This window comes from Osmia lignaria, chromosome 8, assembly GCF_051020975.1.
Source record: "Osmia lignaria lignaria isolate PbOS001 chromosome 8, iyOsmLign1, whole genome shotgun sequence".
In the NCBI taxonomy this organism is placed as follows: domain Eukaryota; kingdom Metazoa; phylum Arthropoda; class Insecta; order Hymenoptera; family Megachilidae; genus Osmia; species Osmia lignaria.
The window spans coordinates 10673271-10697249 of NC_135039.1; the positions used below are offsets into that span (position 1 = coordinate 10673271).

Genomic DNA, 23979 nt, shown 5'->3' on the forward strand with positions numbered 1-23979 from the left:
GAATTCGTTCGATTTTTTTTTTTTTCTCGTGTTCTAGTCATTTACACAGTCTGCTTGTGGTGGTAGTTCTTCCACCACTGATCTCAAGGAGAGGAACCGCTACTAATTTCTACCATATTTTAAGCGAAGCACAATTGTAACGAATCGTTTCTAAGACATGTCACATCAAACAGGAATCAAAGGTGTTTATCACCGCGTTATAATATTGATTCTAATTAAATGTTTCCTGTACATTGCCTAAATTTTAATGAATTTTTAACCTAAACCCTCGCAATGACATCGACACTACTTGACAGTTATTTGTTTCAGCAAACGATGCACTCAAGAAATTATTTGCCAAATGCCGGGATGGGAAAATACGCGTGTTGAAAGTTTCAATTGAAAACGGTAAGTTTGTATCTTCGAACACCCATATAAGATTTTCCTTTCTTTATCATCTGATTGTATCTGAAAGAGATAAAAATCATCTCCATTTTGTAGAAGAACTAGCGCCCGCTGCTTTTTCAAAACCAGCAAACAAGTGGCAAGATGATTATGATAAAATGATTAAACCTCTGATCGTTGAGAATCAACCTGCCTATATTCTTTATAGACTCGATACTAAATCTCCTGATTCCGGGTATGATTGGTTATTCATTTCGTGGTCACCTGACACTGCGCCAGTTAGGCAAAAGATGCTGTACGCATCTACTAAAGCTACTTTGAAACAGGAATTTGGCACAGCATCTATAAAAGAAGAATTGCATGGTACAGTGCCAGAAGATATAACGCTAGAAGGTTATCATAAATATAAAAGAAACGATGCTGCTCCGGCACCGTTAACCACTGCAGAAGAAGAATTAGCGGAACTTAAGAAAACTACGGTCACTACTGATTATAGCGTGGAAACGAGACATCAGACATTGAGCGGGGTTGCTTTTCCTGTAACAGATGAAGCAAAGCAGGCGATCACAGATCTTGGTAAAGGCATACACGAATATGTTCAACTGAAGATCGATTTAGAAGAGGAAAAGATACATTTAGTTACAGCTTGTGATGTTTCATTGGATAAACTACCGACTAAAGTTCCATCAGATTCTGCCAGATATCATCTTTATAATTTTAAGCATACTCATGAAGGAGATTACATGGAATGTATAGGTACGTGTAAAAAAAAAAGAAAATAGAAGTACAATAGACATTTGCTAAATAATATGTGTGTACGTGTTGCAGTTTTTATATATAGTATGCCAGGATATAGTTGTAGTATCAAAGAAAGAATGCTGTATTCATCGTGTAAAGCGCCTCTTCTAGATCTTATACAGTCGCTTGGAGTAAGCATAACAAAAAAAGTAAGTAGGTATAATATTTCTTTTATAATCGCTTATTTTGTTCTTTTCATTTGTTTTTACATTAATATATCAGTACAGTTATTTAAAACTGATAAACTGATCAACTTTATTTAGGTAATTACTATTTTGTTACAAGCGAAGAATATGTTTTACTACATTCTATAGCTCTTCTTATATTTTATTTCATTTTGTTAATTTCTTTTTTTATATAAACAATTGTTGAAATTAAGGTATTTTTTTTCTATAAAAATTGGTAAATCCTAGTTGGAAGTAAATAGTGGTGAGGAGTTGGCAGACATGTTAGAAGATCCTCCAACCATAAAAGAAACAGCTGCAATAACTCCTGCAACTCCATCAACGCCCTATGCTCCTACTCAATCTATACCTGAGAAAAAATCAAAGCAGAAGAGATCTTGTGTCTTGAGTTAACCAATTCTCCGTTTTTTTGTCTGCCATTATTCTTGAATGTTTTCCACGTGTTAAAGCATTTTAAGATGTTGCACAAATGAAATATCTTCTTTCATGAATTTTGAATTTGTGATAGTATGGTATTGATACTGGATATGTTATTTAGTATGAAATAATGTAATGGGTTTCTAATATTTCATATTAGCATATATAGTTACACTTGTTCTGAAATAATTTAAATGAGGAGAAAAATTTAATATGTCTTTATAGGGATAAATTCTTATTAATTAACAATATTTATTGATATTTAGTATTAATTGGTCAAAGTGATACATATATCTATATAGCGAGTCAGAGTAGACCAAACAGTGTATTTTTCTAAATTTTAAAAACAAAATTGTCATGTTAAGATCTTATTGAAATAGCTTTTGATAACTGTAAGAGATCAATGACATTTACAACTCCATAAGATGTCTTGTTGATTCGTATTGTATTGCAATGAACGGTTGTTCATTCGCATCAAGAATACTATAAACATGCAATGAGATTCAGTTGCTTGACGTTGAAAGTGAAGCCTTCTACTTGATTTTGCATTTCTAATTATGTATATCAATGTCTGAGATGGACAGAACTTACATAAAAGTCTTGTAAAAGTAATATTTTTTTCATATATATATACACATATATATAGTTCCTTTACTCATTTTATAGTTTACATTATGATTCCTATATTTTTAATATTTATGTTTCAGATGTATAAAAAGTCCAGTGAGTTGACTGTGTGAATTAGTTCCTAGTCCAATGAAAAGTGATATATATTATAAGTCTCATTTTCGTATTTGTAATTTTATTAAGTGAAACTTGAAGGCTTGACTTTCAAATTCGGTCAGGCACTTGCATAGAAATTAGTGATATAGAATAGAGTGTTTTAAACAAATATCTGTGGTAACTTGCATACCTTATGTGATTATTAGAGAAAAAGAGAGAGAGAGAGAGTTAGGGAAAATTCCATGCGCTCTAGTTAGTTGATGCCACTCACCTAACTTCTCTGCATAAATATATGAAAATATAGCAGACAAGTGATATATATGTGCAAATACCACAATGAAATGTGGATATATTTTCTTTGCACACAATTATCATTTTTTAATGCAAACTAGTGATAATACTAGTTACTTTACATATGTATTAAATTATATATCATGTTCTATATTATTGTAAATGATACAAAATATTAGATTCCACAAATATGTGTACGAAGACTGATCTTGGTATGTCCCATTGGCTGTATAGTCTAGAAATCTTGTGGTGTTCAAATTCATATAGGTTGAAGTGTTTTCCAAACTTCTTCCAATCTTTTTTTTGTTAATCGTTTATCTCCTACTTTCCAAGTTCGAGTAATCTAAATGGTATAAAATATAATACTCAGTTTATGACAAAGCAAACAAATGTTTTTATATAAAAGGAAAAGAAATATGTATGCACTGAGGTATGATTTAATGAATGTTGCACAATCAATTGTGATAAGTTATATTAACTATCTTCCAAAGGAAAATGTATTTTTAAATTCCTTAAATACATTCCTTATACAAAATGTATAGCAAATGGGACTATAAATCTGATAGCCAGCAACAAGATATTCAAGAGCATTCTATTTTTCGTGATCTGTATTTTTTTAACTCTCGTAGCTTTTTATAAACTTTTTAAAAATTTTCGTCCACAACACAAATGAACAATTACCAGAAAGAATTTGGCCTAATTTTAATGATAATAATGATAACGAAGTGCGCCAAATTCTTGATATTGATTTAGTTTAGCTAAATAATAAATGAGTGATGATATATACATATATATATATATATTTAAACCGATGCTGAAGTTATACTCAAAATATAATATTTCCAAAAATGTTGCTTATGTCTCGAATCTTAATGTACTCATAACTTACTAGTTCTATATTGTTCATGCTATTTTATTCCACCTTTCTCAACATTTTATTGTTACTTGTGAAATATAGAATTTGGCACACACATGTATACTAATTAAAAAAAGAAAGAAAGAAGAAACAAAGAAAAGCTTTTTGCAAAATGCTCAAAAACTGTTAAAATGTGTTCCATATTTAGAAACCACGCACATTGTTAGCCTGGACATAGTTTAATTTATAACATTGTACCAGGCCTATTCTGTAAGTTTTTAGTATATCTTTATTTCCAACCTGTTAGTATATAATTATAGGTTCATTATCGAATAAATTGTATATCTTGCCAATATTAAACATGCTACAAATAATAAAGCATTATGCAATTTAATCTTGCAGTTTGTTGTTTTAATCTTTGATAAGATAGTATAAAGCACATTTCTTTAACCATCACTCGTTATAATTTACTTTGTATAGAATTTAATAGGTTTCTAAGGAGCACACGGTGACTCGATCCTTGGATGGGTATGTAATTACAGTTAAGACCTTAAGATATCTTTAAGATATATTCAGCTTACAGAATAGGCCTATGAAGTTAAATGTTCATAATCTCTTTTTTTTCTGGTTTTTAATGCAATGTAATAATTATCCATTAAAATGTGTTGATTGTATAGCTTGAAATAGATGATGGGAAAGAACTAACTGAAGAATTTTTCCAAGAGGAATTACATCCAAAAATCAGTTTACATCAGCCAAAATTTGCAAAACCTAAGGGTCCACCAGGCAGAGGTGCAAAGCGTTTAACCAAGGTTCAAGATATAGGAACTTCGGAACAAGAGATCTAAATGAAATATTTTTAAAATTTGTTGAACTAAGCCAATAAGATATACGTGTGCATATCATATATATATTTTGTTCCTTTTTCATCGAGTGATGTTTGTTTCACCTTGCTTATTTCTTACCAAATAGTATTGTTTGCTTCATAATCAATTATTATTATTATTTATTACATTACATTTTGAAATGAATTCAGCAGAATTAGAATTCTTTTTCTAAATATCAGGCCTATTCTGTAACTGCAGTTCTAAACTGCTTATAATTTATTTAATTTCATACGCAGAGAATTATTGGGATGTAAATATGGAATGTTTATAACAATGATTTATATTATATGAAAACTTGTGTGATTCATTAATTTCTCAGTAGCATCAGGTGTGATTATTTTCCCTTTTAAAAGTTTGTATAATGTAATTGGAGTCCAAAATTATTTTTTCTTTAACGTATTATTATTATTATTTATATATATACATCTATATATTATTGTACAATATGTTATAATTCAATGTTTATACAAATCAAGGCGTATGTTGATTAAACATACTAAACTATTATTAAAATTTTTCTTTAAATTTTATTGTTCTTGCTTTTCATCTCCATACATCGCTTTTCTCATATTTTGATGGTCATCATATGCCTGCTTGAACTGTTTATGTTCCTCGTTCAAAAACTGTCTCTGTTCAAGAATAATCCTATGAAATAGAAATTGTTGATAATGTTAATATTTAAGACGAATAAAACAGTTGAAAATTTTGTAAAATCAGCTGCATAATTACTTTTGTCTTGTATTTATCCATTTGTTACTCGCTTTGTATAGATCGCCCATTTCTGTTCCAGTTATATATAATATTATTGATGCTACAGAACCGGATATAGCACCTAATATAGTCCCAAGAACACAACCCGCAACTGCTCCTTTCAATCCCATGTTCGTTTTGTACACAGCACCTGCTATGGCACCACCAATAACATGGTTCCATGGATCAAATTTTCCTTTATATACTTGTAAAGCTGCAGCTGTACCCCTATAGAAAACTCTATATTACTTTATGTAATCATAACATAAGAATATATGATTATTCTTAATCTTACGAGAATAAGAAACAAAATGTTCCAAGTTTAAGACTAAACGGTAAACCTCCTTTGCAAATTGCCACAGCTACTTTATAATGCAATAGTTTTTTGGCCTCGTAGTGATTCTTAAATATGGTTGCTTGATTGTCCGCTATAAAATTTTCTGTAACAAATCTTGATCTAGCTACTCCGCCTGTAATAAATCCAACTACCATGCCTGCAGCTGTTGTATTTATAACAGACTGTAACTCTTTAGTAGTAGAACCATTTCTATTCGAACAAAATAATGCAGTTAGATGAGGTTTACAAAGGATGATATTTCTGTTTGAAGCTGAATTAAAGTATTCTTACTCGTCAATGAAAAAGTCTTTCACTTTGTCCATGCCAACCTTCATTGGGGTTATTTCAGCTAATTTATCTTCGGGTACAGCGTCATTTTGACTTGGTCCACCGAAAAATGGTAACAAGGCTACTGGAGCTACTCCTCTATTTATTGCTAAACGCAGCATATTTTCTTTATTTGATCATTAACCTTTTGTATTAAATAACACTTAATGTTCAAACGAACGGATGGTTAATGATTTGAGATGCTGCAAAAACATATTCTTTTCATTTCATTTTTTAACGAACAGTTAATATAATATACATAAATATGTAAACATTATTTAACCTTCCATAATAATTAATTCGCAGAGTGGTGAATAGTTCAAAAATCGAAGTATTTAATTTGCTTATCGATTGTTGATATATCGAAGTATATGCGATTTATCGAAACGAACGAAAAGACAGTTTCGAATATGTTCGAAAGTCTAACCGTTTTTTAGTTTCAACCGACAAGTAACAATTATTATTTTTATAATAATAAATTATGATAGATTAGTCGAATTTTATTGCAACTTATTATATGAACAAAATGAACGCCATGATACATAATACTGCAATAGAGTTATTATAGCGTACAATTGTAGCATAAAATTTAAGTTGATTTTTCTCTGAAAAATATTCATCGATTTATCGCGTTCTCGTTAATGGTATTCTCGTATTACCGAAGCCTAATTTTTGCGTTTCGAATCAGATTCGTCTATGGAGTTTCCAGGGCCCAGGGCAACAATTGATATTGAAAATAGGCAACCAAATCTCTCAATAAATTTATCTAATAAAATACAGGGTCCTAGAATTCGCGCAACACCCGGAAATGGGGGTTTGCTGGGGTGATTCTGAACAACTTTTTCCTTTACCAAAATGTTGGTTGAAGCTTCGTTTTTGAGTTATTAACGAAAAACACTGACCAATCAGAGCACGCGTAGAGCGCGCGCCCAACCACGAAAGCGTTGGCTTTCGACCATGTTCGATCATGATCGTGAACAAACGCATTGGCACAGCGTGGGTGTCGAGGGAAGCGTGCGACAAATGTTAATCGTCTTAAATTAAGAACAATGTGAAATTATTCGTTCTTCATAAACAACGAATGCGTTTGTCAATACATTTGTTCACGACCATGATCGAGCGCGGTTTAGAGCCAACGCTCCTGGCGTTGAGCGCGCGCTCTGATTGGCCAGTGTTTTTCGTTAATAACTCAAAAACGAAGCTTCAAGCAACATTTTGGTAAAGGAAAAAATTATTCAGAATCACCCCAGCAATCCCCCATTTCCGGATGTTACACGAATTCTGAGATACCCTATATATTGCATTTTAGACACTGGGTAAAATGCGGAAATCCCTAAATGCTCTTCCTGTACGTACTAGGGGAGGTTTCAGTCTGCCCAATATGGAATGCGGGCAGGTTCGTAGACGCGCCTAATAAAAGGTGAGACTCGCAGGTGCATCGAAGGATCCCAAATGCGCCGGCGTACGACGTTGTCCTGACGTAACAACGTTACGTCAGAACGTGGCCCGTGGTACGCAAGGGGGATAGTACGCGTGGGTGTGCTGGAAAGGACGACAAAGAAGAGGGGCGCAGGAAGAGTAGTGGAGGGGGTGGAACGTCAATAGGAGAATCCTTTCTGTGGCAAGTGGGAGAGTTGTTTGAAGAGAGGGGCGAATGTAACGAGGCACGATCAAGGTGGGCGGAAAGCAGGGCTGTCGTCTGAGCTGCTCTTAAATGTACCATACAAATTGGATCTAGTTTTCCTTTATTTAGCTACAAAATGTAAGATGATATAATTCTTGACTCCGTTTCTACCGTTTTCAGTCCAGAATATACAAACCTCCTTTTGAATGAAAAAGATTCTTCATTTTTTTTAAGGCACTTTCAACCCCCGTTCCCTTTAAGGCTACAGCACTGCCCGGAACCGCCACGTTAGGAGTGAAAGCTGGAACAGAACAGGACAGTTTGCCTCGCATAGTTTTCGGAGTACTCAACTCGAAAGTCTCCGAGGAGCGAATAATTCAACCCATTTACTATAATTATGAAATCTATTGATCGACTATTCTATGAACGCTTTAGTTTCGTCCCTGGAAATGAAAAGTAGATACAGGAGGATCAATGAGAGGCCTGTAGAATAACATCTCACAAGTACTTTCTTTCAATTCTGAATAAAAATAAAAAGGAAAAAAGGTGGTTGATTATTGAGAACATTTCAATTATTTTCATTTGAAACAACAAATTATAAGAATCTCCCTTATTTTGCTTCATTACAATAATTGAAAGGAGAAATGGATTTCAAATTCAAGTAATTTTCATAGGAATAATTCTCGTCCCTTGCAACTTCAATGCTCAGGATGTTCCGGTTCGTAGTATCATTCGGAAGGATCTTCAATATTATCTGAAGCAGCCGGTGTCGTTGTCTGTACATCTCCGGCGAGCTTGTTAGCTTTCGTCTCGCCTTGGCTACCGATTTACTGGCTTACGGGCGAGCAGTCGGATCAAAACAAGTCCTGTCCATTCAACCAGCCCAGAAAGGGGCAGACACGATCTAGATAGACGTATCTAGATAGCACGTCTGCGTACACCATTGAGCCAGGGGAGCTTTCCAAGCCACGATGCGGAAGGGGTGGCTCGGTGAACGGGGGTAAACTGTCCTCGTAGGGATGCCACCAGTCGCGTATACTTTCTGGTTCCTACTCTTCTCAAGGACCCCTCGAGAACTATAATTCAAGAACTTGAAGAATTTTGAAATTTTCATTCTCGATAAATTATTGATTAATATTAATAGTAAAAATTGTTAATAATTATCTGTTTTATTTTATTATATTTAAATTATTGTAGAGATTAATTTGGAACATTTTGAATTTTAGATGGTATCAAATACCATCATAATATACCATGATCCCTTTGTAGAGTTTCTTAGGAACCAGGCACCCCCTAGAAATTGTACACCACCGCATTTTATCGGTCTAGGAAGGGGAAGCGTAGCACAGCATCAGCGGCGTGTCATCTGGTGGGGATGTTTCAGTAGGCGCTAGTGATGTACTCAATCAATGGTCAGACGCAGGGCCGGCCCCGAGATTTCGGGGGTCCGAGGCGAGCTCCGAAAAAAGGCCCCTTCACATATATGACCCTTGTGGGGCCCTAGGCGGCCGCCTAGTCTGCCTGGGCCCAGGGCCGGCCCTGGTCAGGCATTTTCTCCAACATCGTACAATCACAGAATTTACAATATCTTTGTTGGAAATCCTATAATAAAATATAACAAAAACTGAAATGAGTAACGTTATTGTGCCCAGTTTCACTTTTCTGGTGAAGCACAGTGGCTTCAAATCAGTGCACCGAATTTTGTTCATAGGATAGCGATAGCGAGAAGTGTCATTTGATCTTTTCTTTTGTCCTTGCCTTATGCCTTATGCCTCTTACGATCCCAGTTGCTCTGTAGCCCTTGAAGAATAAAGATCTGTTCGTAACGAATATAGTATTATTTTATTAAAATATCCCATAATATCCAACAATCTTAATGTTACATTGCAATCTATTACACTTCTTATACAATATCTAGAATATCTAAAATACAAACCCATCAGGTAAAGTTGATTCTATATAGGCAACAAATTGAATGGTCAGTATTTAAATCCATTTTCGGTCAGTACTTTATTACCAAAATGGTCGGTATAAAAATACTAAACGGATAGGTTAGGTTAGGTCATTACGGCCCAACGGGGCCTTGATAATTCTGCCCACCGCCCCCAACAGGATGAGGGGGGGAACTTCGGCTTCTCCCTATCGCAGATTGGCGGCTCCTTAGTGGAGTCGCTGGGCCACAGGCGGGCGGAGCTGGGGCCCCGGTCACCACTGCACGCGGCCCGAGGAGTGGCCGGCGTCGGGTGTGGCCCTCGGCGTCGGCGGGGTTGGCACATAGGTGGAGGGTCAAAGGTTAGACCCTCCCCCGAGATGGGGCGCAAACGCGCCAAGGGTGGGGGGGTCTCGACGCGTTCGACAGAGATTGCGGGGCTCTCCCTAACGCCCAATGCAGGTCACCGTGGGGGGTTTTAGCCGGTAAAAATCCGGCACTACCCCTGGCCCCTCCCCCAGGGGGGCTGGGGGCGTCTTTCGAAGATTTCCCCACGAAAGAAAAGGTCATTACGGCCCAGCGGAGGCCGGTGTCAGTGGTGGTCTCTGGTACCGGCAGGTACATATGAGGATGAGGATGCTCCTCTTGACCCCCTCCGAGTCGTGTGCGAGATGCGTGAGGCGCAAAGGGCACTGGTGTGTTCATCAGAGGTCCCAGAGCCCCTCCCACCGCGCCAGATATAGGACCGCCGTGGGGATTTTAGAGTCCATGAAGATTAGTATGGAAGGTCAGTATGGAAGGATACTGACCAAAGGATTAAAATACTGTCCAAAGGGGATTAAACTACTGACCAATAAAAATAGAGGCAATTAATTGAATTTTTCAACAATATTTTATTATTTTAAATAAGGTAGTTCAAGGCACGTTGCCAGAGCGAATCAAACCCATCGCCAGCCCCTCCAACGGCAGGGTGTATCACGAGGGGGTAGCTGGTCGTGGAAGGGTTGGTAGGTGTCATGGTGGGGCTCGGCCTAGAAGCACAGGGGCGGGCTGAGCCAGTGATAAAGGCGGGCGTACGGGTTGAAGGGAGAGAGAAATAGAGACTCGAGGCGAAAGAGAGTGTAACCCCACGGCGCACCGCCACCCGTGTGTGTCGCACTAAAATGTGACTCTGGCCAGCAGCACCGGGAGCCCGTGTGTGTCGTAAGAGCGAGCGAGCGAGCGCGAGAGCGAGAGAGAGTCGTGTGGTGCCGGAATTTTCGTTAGTTGTAGGAAGAGCAAGGCGCGTTTTTCCAGGAACGTTGAACGCGTTATAAAAACCGAAGAAGATCCGGACTGAGGAAAACTGAGAGGGTCGAACCGACTGGCGGCGAATCAAACATATCATTTTAACCTAGTTGCAGAAGAGTGTCGTGTTACGATACGAGGTTAGAGAAGACGGGCTAGAATTAGAAGATAGGTTAGCTTGGAACGTAACCGGAGGCGAATGCTGTCGCACTGGAAGATTACAGAGGCAAAAGGATGCCGTGTGAATCGCATTGAGGGACGTACACTCGCAGAATCTGTCTATACGTAGACCTGTCTAGAACCCGAGTGTGCATGGCTTAACGAGCATCATCGTTAACGTTGTATCGTTATCAGCCTCCAAGGTGTACCAGCCGAAGGCAGCCAGTGCGTCGAACACGAGCAAATGAGCGTTTCGGATTAGTTAACCTAGTACTATTCCCGCTGTGAACTGTGATTCTTTGTGCCGTGGACGAGCTGAGCCGCGGTGATCGTCGACCACGGGGTAGAAGAAACGAGGTAAGTCCTCGTTCATTATTCAAAACGGCAAGCAAATGATCCTTTGTACCCTCTTCTTTTACAGTCTTCACCTCCGGTAGCTGAATGAAAATTAAAAAATATTTCAATTAATTGCTTCGTTCCTTTGCCCATGAATATACAAGTACAAAGATTCACCATTGTTCGCGAAACTGAAAATTGATACGAAACTGGAATTTATTTGATAGAGAGATTGTTTTTCGAGAAAAGCCTCGCATCCAGATGGCCATTTACAGAAGCTGTCGTTCGAAAACACATAAAACCAGCGAGGATCCAGAATTGCTTTTGTCTACGATGTATCATCGTCCCGAGCCATTCTTCTCAGTTTTTCAATCTTCCTTTCCCCGGCGTCGCGCTTTTATGGACGAAAAGCTGACAGGATATTGTCTCTTACTTTCGCATCAGTTTTATTTCTCTCTTTCATTTAACAACCGCGGTGCTCGAGCTTAAAAAAAAAAAGAATAATGCAATTTGTACGATTCAAAAAATGGTATAAATTGACGTGGTCGGCCCTGAGATTTCCGAAAAAGGACTTTACATATATGACATAAAAAAGTACCTCAAATAAAATTTATAGAATTAATATTAAAGTTTGTGTAACTAATTTAGATTTATATCGATTAATATTCAAGTAAAAATTACTCTTCTTGCATTCTTAAGGAACCCTAGGCGTGCCCTAGGGGACCCTAGGCGGGCCCGCCCTAGGGGATTCTAGGCGGCCGCCTAGTCTGCCTAGGCCCAGGGGCCGCCCTGCAAATTGAAAGTTTCATGCCCAATGTATGGTTAGAAAAAAAGATATACGAGGAACATATTGCAACTATAAATCCAATAGTGGGTGGAATTAAATTGCAGTTGGATTCATTTCGAAACGAGGGACACTAGCAGTTTTTTTATGGCCTAATGGTACACGTATATTATGAATAGCGACCTGATACATTCGCATCGGGCTATCGGTGTGCTTCCATTAAATTTCATGCACGTATACATTGTCTGGGGAAAAAGGGTACGAGAAGCCATTCAGGATTATTGTTATCTATCGCGGATTAAAGATAATGATGATTATTATACTGTATCTCTGCTGAACTGTATCAATGGTTCCAGTGTCGATTTTTATATTACTATATTACTATAATATTACTATATTATTTTTATTATATTACTAATATTACTAACATTACTATATTACATTTTATATTACTTTACTTCAGAAATTTTAAAATCAAAATAGAATTGACCAGGAAGGATTAATCAATTCGATTAAATTTAAATTTCTATATTTATATTGATCGTTAAATAATTTTTACGGTATTTTAATTAGAATTCATGAAAATTAAATTATTTTCTATTTTTAATAATGTATGAACACTTCAACTACTATGCTGCAGGTACTCTAATTTTATTATATTTTTATTTTTAATAAATTTTTTCTATTTTATTTCTATTATTTATTATTCCAGATGCTTAATTAGGAATATTTAAAATTAAAATAGAATTGACTAGGAAGGATTAATCAATTCGATTAAATTTAAATTTCTATATTCATATTGATCGTTAAATAATTTTGAATTAGAATTCATGAAAATTCAATTATTTTCTATTTTTAATAATGTATCAACACTTCAACTACTATGCTGCAGGTACTCTAATTTTATTATATTTTTATTTTTAATAAATTTTTTCTATTTTATTTCTATTATTTATTATTCCAGGTGCTTAATTAGGAATATTTTCAACTATAACTCATGGAACATATGGGTCCTGTAAGAATTAAATCGTTGCTCACATATGAGAGGACGTGTTGATAGGTTGAATAACAGTGGATCCGGCGTACTAGGCACCGCTTGTTTTCACTGTGCGCCAGTGGAACAAGTAAGCGTGCGGTCAGACGCATGAATTCGTACTTGACCCGCTTTACCAGGCGTGTCGGTTTTCTTTTCCTTTTTTCAAGAACGAAAACCAAGAAACCTTGTTAACTAAGCTGGAAATTCACGGAAGGCTGGCCGTGATAGGTTGCTTTTAATCCCTTGGATTTTGGTACTCTGCTTTTCAAATGCCTTCCTTACCTTGAACTCTATCTTCTCTCCTACAACGTTGGAGGAATGGAAAAAAAGAAAAATTAATATTCGTATCTTCAGAATGAATTCTGAATTCCACACGAGATTAAATTCTTGTCTAGACGCATTTCTCTCGTTTCATTATGCAAATTATTTCTGTTAATTAGTCGACGTTTAAGGCTCGAACGTCAAGGAACGTATCATCCATTCCAGGCTGCTGTTTACCTTGCTTTATACTCTTCCATGAAAGAGGATCAGCTAATTAATCAGGTCCTGAGTAATTATAATTTTATAGTCTGTACCTGTGCTTCGTTCAACCATGGTAATCCTCGATTTTCAACGTGTTCCAGAGTAATATAGTAATTAGAAACTTGATAAGAATTAACACATTCACTGGCATGCTAGTCACTGGAGCCTCAAACTTTATATAATTGAATTACTAGGAGAAGAGAAAAAAAAGCAAACCTTGAATATTATTGGCAATATATTAGGTAATAATGTAATTTGAAAAATTTGAAAATTAAGATTTTTAGTATGTCTGATTAAACTGGTCTACTTCTACTGTGGCAATGGGGGTGAAGGACTATCAGGCTCTTAAATTTTCTGTAATTAAGAAATTTAGACAAAGTAATGGAATAAATTTTAATATTATTCTACTAATTGATTATCAGATTAATTACTAGTTTGTTTAATTTTATTAAGGATGAGCTGAGGGATAAGGAACTAGGAAGTTTATATGGATTAATGGAAAATGAGTAGATTTAATGGAAGACTTCAAAGTTGAAATTGTTTGATGTAAGTGGCTACAGTAGAAAGTTCCTTCTTTTCAAAAATTTGAGAATTAACATTCTTTAGTGTGTCTGATTAAACTGGTGTATTTCTACTGTGGCAGTCAAAGTGAAACTCTTGAAAAGAGAAATTCTTCTATTTTCTTCACTTTTTCTTTAGTCCATTAAGAATGTTCACAGGAAACGAGACACTCGGTTGGATGTTGAATTTCTTTTCGTTGTTCAGATAATTGTGAAGCTCCTGGAAGAAAGGATAATCGCCTGGTGCAGTGTCCAGGGAAAGGAACGTTTCCTTCTAGTTAAATTCTCCAGTTTTCCAAGGTTTTTGGCAGACTATCCTCCCCGACGAAGCGAAACGTCTCACCAGGATGTTATTCCTCGTTGTTTTCTTCCTTCTAGAAACCTGAAGCAATTTCTTTTCTTGATTTATTCGTCCGTTGCCATGGTTAACTGTTAATCTGTGTTTATTTCTGAAGAATTTAATGAAAAGTAAGGAAGCAATTTCATGACAGAAAAGTATTACAAAATTATACTTATGGTACATCAATTTGAAGCTTAAAGTTCAAAGAATATAACTACATAAAGGATTCATCAATATTTGTGACACAAAATGGCTGATTCTTCATTGGAACAAACAATGAACCCACTTATTGATTGTTTGGTACAATTGACAATCAGCCATTTTGTGTTGAAAATATCGATGAAACCTTTATGTAGAATTTGTTATTGAACTTTAAGCTTTAAATTGATACCTTATAAGTGCAATTTGGTGATACTTTTCTGTCATGATTTTCAATGTTTTTAAACTGCAAAGTTGACTCAAGTTTCTCACTGAAAATTTCATCCAAAATTAATTCCTTCTTCTATGAATTACTTTTCTCTTAGTATACTTCAATACGCAATTCTCTTCCCCGGTGTATACACACTCGTGTCAAGTTTCTAGAAAGTTTACATAAAAATTGAATCTAACTTGCATTAAGGAATAAATCTATTAAAACCTAGCGGTGCACAGTTGGGATAATAGTATGGAAGTTTAGAGACTGTCATACTTTGTCGCGAGGGGAAAAAAGTGCTGGAACTAAGGCAATTTTATCCTCCATCGAACAAGGAGTGTTCTTTAATCACCTCCCAGTGGATGTTACTATGAAATCTAATTAATCCATCACTTCAAAGATTAACAATCTCAGAAGAGTTTGAAAGTTCTCCAAAACTGTGTTATTTGAAAATAGCTCAGAATTTTATCCGAAATTCCATTTGAATGCCTTTAACCCTCGTCAGCCTTTCAGAAAGTCCAAAGAAAGTTTCAAAGTTTCTCACATAATTTTTTTTTTTTTCCTCGTCGATTCAGGTCAACCCTGAAGAAGCAAACTGTCTGCAAGAACAATCTGAACGGATGGAAAATGGAAAGGATTATAATAGCAACCGTGGTCCTCCAGGTCCTAGTAGGCAAGGGTTAATCAAAATTGAAAGTCCAGCATTCTTATCACCGTACCACTCGACTTTCTTCTTTCTTCCCTGGCTCTTTTTAGTCGAGGAGACTTTGTACACCGTTCCCGCTCGTTGCATTGCGGTAGATCGATGTACCAGAGTTCAGGGTTACGTTGTAAGGCCTCCTGCTGCTCTACCAAATCTGCAGTCGCACGTGCGCCGAGTTAATCAACCACTGTGCAGACAAAATTCTTTCAACCCTTTCACTATTAATTATGGTCCTAATTGAAGAAAGGGTTAATCGATGAATGTTGGAAGAATGATCCAATGATTTAATCAACCACTGTGCAGACAAAATTCTTTCAACCCTTTCACTATTAATTATGGTCCTAATTGAAGAAAGGGTTAATCGATGAATGCTGGAAGAATGATCCAATGATTTAATCAACCACTGTGCAGACAAAATTCTTTCAACCCTTTCACTATTAATTATGGTCCTAATTGAAGAAAGGGTTAATCGATGAATGTTGGAAGAATGATCCAATGATATTTATTTTAAAACGTTCAATTCAGGGAATAGGAATGATTGGATGATTGATATTATATGGATGATGCTATAGTTGAAAAGGCCATATGTAGTCAGAGATATTAAAATTATAATTGTATTGTTGGGTGCTAGACTAAAGTCACCAATGTTACAGTTGAAAATATTCCTAATTAAGTACCTGGGATAATAAATAATAGAAATAAAATAGGAATAGTAGAAAAAAATTAGAGTACCTGCAGGATAGTAGTTGAAGTGTTAATACATTATTAAAAATAGAAAATAATTGAATTTTCATGAATTCTAATTCAAATACCGTAAAAATTATTTTATGGTTAATATAAGTATAGAAATTTAAATTTAATCGAATTGATTAATCCTGGTCAATTCTATATTAATTTTAAATATTCCTAATTATGCACCAGGAATAATAATAGAAATAAAATATAAAAAAAATTTATGAAAAATAAAAATATTAGAAAAAAATTAGTGTACCTTCAGCATTTTGCAGGAATTGAATTTTTTCGAGAATTAATTATTTCTAATAAACTTAGAAGGTATGCGTAGAAAAAGGACCCTCCTTGCATTCAACAATGCAGTTATTAAAAATATTATTTATTTTCAAATGTAAACTTTTAAATTGACACCCTGTATTTCTAAAAGTCATTCAAAGTTTGCTTTCTATTTTATTTAATTATACAAAACTTGAGGCCCCACTGGCAGCGAACGCGTTAACATTGATACCGTTACTATTATTTTTAGCGGAATGTCCACTCGAGTCCAGAGGGAATTTAAATTGGAAAATGGAACGATCGTATACTGAATGCATAATTACAATTCTAGCGTGTGCCGTACCGCACACGTCCACTTTCACAGCCGCATTAAACGCGTTAAGGTATAATCTTTGAAACATAAATTTCCCCCATAGCGTATATCGCAAAACTTCGCCTACTTATTTGATATTAATTTAAAGAACGTTTATCAGGGATATAATTATAGAAAGCGTAACAAGAAAAGTTCTTTTCCCTGAACGTTCGCGAGGCGAAACGTTGAACCCAAGGCTAATTTCAGCGCTATTCTCCGGGGGGATTAAACTTTTGCCGAGGGACCGTAAGCCGATTTTCCTTTGCTTTTGTAAAATTCCCGCGATCTACTTCTAACGCGGTTTCCGAGTTCCACTTTGGACGCGTTCCAACCAGATTATCCCCCGAAACATCTGCTTTCATCGCGATTCCCGCTAATTTCCCCTCTGCTTTACCTTATGAAAAAATTCGGATGAATTTCCGAATACGACCGGTCGTCGATCAAGATGAAATTTTGAGGGGGAGGGGACCCCAAATATAAAGTGGTATCTTCGGCTTCCTATTAATTTCCGAGATATTAATTAAAAACTTTCGTACAATACATAGAATTTTTCCTTTACAGATGTAACTAACACAACCGTCTTAAGGCTGGTTCAGACACGGCTATTAATTTAATCGAGTGGGGAGTAGCTACTTACTACTAAACCGTTTAGCGCATAGAAAAGTGTCCGGACTAGTACAGTTGAGCTTTGAAAATCGAGAGTACAAGATATATCGCTTGATTAAAGAAATGGGTCCGGACAGGTCTGTTCGGAAGTCCAGTTAGTGTTGGGACGCCTAGTTAGTGGTGAGGCAAGTCTAGTTAGTGGTGGGGGAAGCCTAGTTAGCGGTGGAGCAAGCCTAGTTAGTGGTGGGGCACGCCCAGTTAGTGGTGGAGCAAGCCTAGTTAGTGGTAAGGCAAGCCTAGTTAGTGGTGGGGCAAGCCTAGTTAGTGGTGGGGTAAGCCTAGTTAGTGGTGGGGGAAGCCTAGTTAGTGGTGGGGGAAGCCTAATTAGTGGTTGGGCACGCCTAGTTTGTGGTGGGGCAAGCCTAGTTAGTGTTGGGGCACGCCTAGTTAGTGGTGGGGCACGCCTAGTTAGTGGTGGGGGAAGCCTAGTTAGTGGTGGAGCAAGCCTAGTTGGTGGTGGGGCAAGCCTAGTTAGTGGTGGGGTAAGCCTAGTTAGTGTTGGGGCACGCCTAGTTAGTGGTGGGGGAAGCCTAGTTAGTGGTGGGGCACGCCTAGTTAGTGGTGGGGCAAGCCTAGTTAGTGGTGGGGTAAGCCTAGTTAGTGTTGGGATAAGCCTAGTTAGTGTTGGGATAAGCCTAGTTAGTGGTTGGGGAAGCCTAGTTAGTGGTGGGGGAAGCCTACTCGACCAGAAAAATCCAATGAAACGGATCTACTCGACTAAGCCGGTTTACTAAACTACTGTAGTGTCCATACACTAAACTACTCGCCACTTGACTAAACTACTAGCCATGTCTGAACCAGCGTCTAGCTGTAGTAAGCTGACATCGTCAAGTTTAGTGTAAATCCGGCCATCCGAGGTCGGACACGGATATGCCACCTCACCCGGGCGGGTATATGCAACTGACATCGTCAAGTGTCGAACAGCCGTTGACACAGCGGGGGTTTCAACCTGACTATCTATAAAACTTTGGAGATACGACGACTGTTGTAGCGTTGCCGGTGGCCGGAAAATTATCTACCCTACCTAACCTACATATAAATCAAATGTGTTTAATTCCTTGAGAATTAGTAATAAAATATAAAACATAACGTAATGTAACTAAAGAAATGGATTTTACATGGAACACCCTATAGAAACGGAAGCCGATTCGCTATGGTGTCAATGGCTGTTCGACACTTGACGATGACGGTTGCTACAGCGCAGAGGGTAGTGTTAGTTGCGTCTGTATAGGAAAAATTCTATGTATTGTACTAAAGTTTTTAATTAATATCTCGGAAACTAATAAGAAGCCGAAGATACCACTTTATATTTGGCGTCCCCTCCACCCTCCCCCCGCCCCCTCAAAATTTCATTTTGATCGGCGACCGGTCGTATTCGGAACTACAGCCAAAAATTCGTTTTTATCGAAATTTATAATTTCTTTCCTTTTCCAATGCTCCTCTTTTTATTTCCAGATTAATAGGATTTAGCGTTTAACTCCCCCGCGAGACATTCTTCATCCATGGAACAGGGATCGTTTAAAGGGAGATTCGTTCCGTGAAATCAGATACAACCGTGGCTGCTTCTCCGAAGCTAATGGTCTGTTTCCCCTTATCCGACGAATGGATCAGGAACACGAACACACGTTTCGTTTCGATTTTTCGTTAGGGACAGTTTTATCTTCCACGATGCACGACCTACTTCGTAGCTGTTTTGCATGTAGCCGGACAATGAATCCTAGACGACACTTATCGTTTCCCATTACTAATTATGTTCGCCAATCCTCTTGCTATTAGACGGCCATTGCCTGTCGATATTCTATACGTTTGCTGTATTATTAGCTTCTCTAGTTCTGATGAAAATTTAACTCTTAGACAGACATCTTATCTATTACTATTAATATCACAGTAGAAGAAAGAGTAATTTGGCCTTTTAACACAGATAACTTTATTAATTCATCTATATTTTAAGCAAACTTTCAAGCAATTTCACTTATGAATCAGATTCTAGTGTGATATTTTATATTCAGAGCTATGGCAATTACCTCATTAGTAATTTGCCCTCTCATAACCTATATATTTTAAGGAAACTTTAAAGCAATTTAAATTATGAATCAGGTTCTAGAATTGTAGGGCCATATTACTATCTTTTAATACAAAAATAGGTGTGATATTTACATTCAGAGCTATGGCAATTACCTCATTAGTAATTTGCCCTATCATAACCTATATATTTTAAGAAAACTTTAAAGCAATTTAAATTATGAATCAGATTCTAGAACTGGAAGGCCATATTAGAACCTTTTAATACAAAAATAAGTATGACTTTTTATATTCAGAGCTATGGCAATTACCCCAAATTACCCCACTAATAATTTGGTCTTTTATAACCTATATATTTTAAGGAAACTTTAAAGCAATTTAAATTATGAATCAGGTTCTAGAATTGTAGGGCCATATTACTATCTTTTAATACAAAAATAGGTGTGATATTTTACATTCAGAGCTATGGCAATTACCTCATTAGTAATTTGCTCTCTCATAACCTATATATTTTAAGGAAACTTTAAAGCAATTTAAATTATGAATCAGGTTCTAGCGATGGAGGGCCATATTACCGCCTTTTGATAAAATATAAGTGGGGTATTTTATATTCAGAGCCATGGCAATAGATTCAACAGACAAAATACAATGCCCAATAAGAAATATTGAAAATGAGAATGGAAAGGAGGTAGTAGGTCGACGCCTGTTGCTTTGTGTATAGCAGCCCTCCTCGCTAGGCGAACCATTTTATCAGATATCGAGGATCGCTTAGGAGAGACTCGTCTGCCGAGAGGTCGTGATATCGTCGACACTTTACCACCTACATCCTCCCTATTCTCCAAGTGTACCGCAACGATGCGTCTCCCTTTATCGGCATTCCCTTCTCTAATTACCTTGTGACGGGACGATTTTCGAGGCCTCGAGATAATCATCCCTTTGTAACCGGTATTGTATGTACAGCTGGGCGCAAATTAGGCTTGTCTTAATTAAAGGAAAATGTACAAAAATAGCTCGAGTCTTCCAGGATAATTAATATTATATTATTAATTATTTTAATTTGATATCTTGTATCATTAGTGCAATAGCAATTTAATTAATTTGCAGATAATATTGCTATTCTGGAAAGTTTCTTTTGAAGCTGCTACACTATTCAACAAAGTTAATCGCAAGTAAAGCCTCGTTGGTGTCGCTAATTGTATTTCGATCAGGGTCGATCGTGTTCGATGATGTAACAGGAAATGTGTGCAATGATTTCTATATACTTCAGTCGACGTTTATCACGTTTACTGCCATGGTGGTATTCAGTGACTGGGGCTTAACATTTTGTATAATCAGCATTAATATTTTACTATGTAATATTATAGTAATTATACAAGGTGCCAAGTTCAAAGCATTATTAATAATTGCAATTTTAGATTTAGAATAATTGCAATATGGCCTTTGAAAGCATCATTAATAATTGCAATTTTATATTTAGAATAATTGCAATATGGTCTCTCAAAGCATCATTAATAATTGCAATTTTAGATTTAGAATAATTACAATTTTAGATTTAGAATAATTACAATTTTAGATTTAGAATAATTGCAATTTTAGATTTAGAATAATTGCAATATGGCCTTTTCTAGTGTGGCAGTTGAAGTGTATAGACAAATTCTTCAAGATCAAAATCTTATCAATCACCACTGGTATCTGGAGATTTATCAATAGATTCTGAGTCAAGGAGGGTATTGAATATTTTACCTGCACAATCTCAAGTTACTTTTGTACAAAGAATCATACATATTGAATTCTTGGGGTTGTAAGGTGAACTTATATCCTGGTCGGATCCAGGTGCTTGGAAACCAGGTCAAAAGAGGGACATCCAGTCGAAATTAGATTTTCTGGTCTTTGGTATGAAAAATATTTACCTGCACTCTGTTATCAAAGTATCGTATGCCTTTCTATGATGTCAAACAGAGATGATTTCTATCTAATCTCTGTGGTGGTAAAAATATTTCAAAATTCTTTTCCTTATTCAACCACCAGTCTGGGTTCAGCTGTTCGCGAGAGGCGAAGGTCGAGTGAAAAGTTTGGCCGAGAGCCAAGGAACAGTGCAAGGCATCTTTGTCAGGGAATAAATTCACGGGCACGTTGGTGCCTTCGTTTTCAGCTGTTCCTGACACAAAGACGAACCGTAGGCCAGTTTCCTTTATCCGGTTTAATTGAATTCGATCGGACTGCTCGTTCTTCTTCCCCAGACCTACTTTCTTAAATTGGAATTATCAACAATCATTTCACTTCACTATAGTATGGATCATTTATCCTTTGCAATGTATGCAGGATACTTCAGTTTCCTTCGTTTCAACATTTTAATGCCTGCTGTCAGGTATTCCTGATTTTAATATTCAACTTCTACTCTATTAGATGCAAATTGCAATTTGAAATTTAATAATTTCATAAAGTAGACTAAATTAAGCTTTCAAATATAATTCTTTATCAATAATTGTAGAGTTATGTGTGCAGCTATCAAAGTGTTAAGAAATAAATTTCCTACTTCCAAAGGTGACAAACTTTCTTCTAAAAATTTTCCAATTTTCAGATCATTCTTCAGCATGCATAAGAAATTTCCAGGCTCCTTGTTTATCCCTCAGATAAATTTTCTCCTGTTTTTGCCACCAGTGGATTATTAGAGTGTCCTGAAGGAAAATTGAATTCTTTATCATCTGCAACTACAAAGATATGCTTCAGGATGTAAGGGAAACCTTAAAAATGAACCTCTTAGGATCAGTGGGATCCAAGGTGGATTACTATAGCGCTACTTCATGAATTCACCGCCAGAGGGCCATTTAGAGTATCCATCCTTATTTCACTTTCTCACAAGTTTTTATCAAACAATCCATCATTCCATATGAAAGGGACTGAAAGTCTGACACAATTTCATGACAGAAAAGTATCACAAAATAACACTTATGATGCATCAGGTTAAAGTTTATGGTCCGAAGAAAGTATCTGCATAATGTATCGCAGGATCTATTATCGTTTCAAGATAGAAAAGAGGAGAGAAATCACGATCGTAGTTTTTCGCTCATCTATTCATGGAACAAGCAACCACGAGACTTGAATGAGAAAAAACAGGTTGGACGTGCTGTAAATAAATCCATACCGGTGCAATATCGTTTCTTGCAGCAGTGACCTCGTTTAAGCTCGTAATGGATAACCGATAGCAGTCGCTAGGTTAAAGGTATCGGGTCAGAATTGAAATTGCTATCGTTCATCAGCTTAACCATTCGAACAGCCGTAAAATATATTCTCTGAAATTAACCCTGAAAATACCAAGCCTTATAAAAAATTAATTTTTCAATATTAATCTCGAAGGTACAAATAATATATCTTCCAACCGGTGGGATTGACCCCCCCCCCCCCCCCCCCCCCCCCCGGTCTTTCCAGGATCAATAAAAGGGACATAATTTTACTATAAAAGATGTACAGTTATCGTTACTGTTATCTGAGACCATAGCTGCCATAACCTCACCCGTCAGACATTACAGTGGGATCCATAAGGCAGAGGTCAGACGTATGAAAAAGTTTGCCTCAGAAAGGAATGATAATTTACTCGGCGCAGCGGAAACGAGTCACTCGAGCGGAGAAGAAATGGAAATAGGAGTCTCGAGGTAGATCCGCATTGTTCCCGGTTATGGCCGCCCAGAGGAAGATCAAATGCCGCGCGGCAAGCCGAGAGATCCTTTGTCCGGGCAATCGAGAAACTGCATTCGAAAGGAACGGCTGCGATTGGCTGAGTGGACCGAGTTCTCTTCACAGGAAATTTCTATCTTCTCTTCTCGTGTCGTTTCGTTAATTGTCCCCGAACAATCTTCCTCTTTTTTCGACACCAGCCCTGTATTATTTTATCTAACCTGTTTTCGCGTCGTTTGGTATCGTCAGCCAATTGATTTCCCTGTATTGTTCCGCTAGGGAATCGCTTCGGATCAAGTTGAAGGGAAGAAATGAATAAATAATTGAAAAAAAAACTGTACAAAGGAAGTGGAAGGTGTTTTACTGCTGCAAGGAATACTTCGACCTACATTTTATCGTCGGACAAAGGAGACGGAAAATTTTCATCCAGGAATTGAATAGTAATTTCATCGAAAATCAAAGAAAAGAAGAATTTTATGTCTATTAGTGACGTGCGGCCCGAGTGAGTGAGTGACTTAATTTCGCCCCTGCGAGGGACTTTTTAGGGACTTATCTGTCCCCATGTTGCCCAATGAACAGTATCGTCCACGCGCATTGGGGATGGATTG

At 36.9% G+C, this 23979-nt stretch overlaps 3 protein-coding genes and 1 long non-coding RNA gene across 7 annotated transcripts in view; 2 read left to right on the forward strand and 2 right to left on the reverse strand.

Moving 5' to 3' along the window:
- The first annotated feature begins 27 nt into the window (after window positions 1-27).
- twf (twinfilin actin binding protein) lies at window positions 28-4971 on the forward strand. Of its 3 annotated transcripts, none has more exons than XM_034334763.2 (5): window positions 28-182; window positions 310-387; window positions 481-1140; window positions 1213-1331; window positions 1596-2463. In XM_034334763.2, the coding sequence occupies exons 1-5, from the start codon at window positions 158-160 to the stop codon at window positions 1758-1760; spliced, it is 1047 nt and encodes a 348-aa protein (XP_034190654.1). In that variant the 5' UTR covers window positions 28-157; the 3' UTR covers window positions 1761-2463. The 3 variants fall into 3 exon arrangements, with proteins under 3 accessions (XP_034190654.1, XP_034190653.1, XP_034190655.1); XM_034334762.2 differs by lacking the exon at window positions 1596-2463 and adding an exon at window positions 4332-4971 and having other exon boundaries at window positions 29-182; XM_034334764.2 differs by lacking the exon at window positions 1596-2463 and adding an exon at window positions 2492-4262 and having other exon boundaries at window positions 29-182.
- Window positions 4964-6391, reverse strand: 140up (RPII140-upstream gene protein). 2 transcript variants are annotated; one of them, XM_034334767.2, is made up of 5 exons: window positions 6239-6391; window positions 5920-6158; window positions 5587-5838; window positions 5271-5519; window positions 4964-5186 (listed from the first exon to the last, which is right to left on the reverse strand). In XM_034334767.2, the coding sequence occupies exons 2-5, from the start codon at window positions 6075-6077 to the stop codon at window positions 5069-5071; spliced, it is 777 nt and encodes a 258-aa protein (XP_034190658.1). In that variant the 5' UTR covers window positions 6078-6158; window positions 6239-6391; the 3' UTR covers window positions 4964-5068. The 2 variants fall into 2 exon arrangements, with proteins under 2 accessions (XP_034190658.1, XP_034190657.1); XM_034334766.2 differs by lacking the exon at window positions 6239-6391 and having other exon boundaries at window positions 5920-6232.
- A 4134-nt stretch (window positions 6392-10525) lies between these two features.
- The window catches only part of LOC117608770 (solute carrier family 7 member 14), a 42159-nt gene continuing 28705 nt past the window's right edge, over window positions 10526-23979 (forward strand). The window contains exon 1 of the mRNA XM_034334358.2: window positions 10526-11312. The gene's annotated coding sequence lies outside the window, so the exon portion shown is untranslated. The remainder of the gene's footprint in view (window positions 11313-23979) is intronic.
- On the reverse strand, window positions 22255-23083 carry LOC117608773 (uncharacterized). Its single transcript, XR_004582411.2, has 3 exons — window positions 22842-23083; window positions 22454-22604; window positions 22255-22374 (listed from the first exon to the last, which is right to left on the reverse strand). It is a non-coding gene; the product is annotated as an uncharacterized LOC117608773 (long non-coding RNA).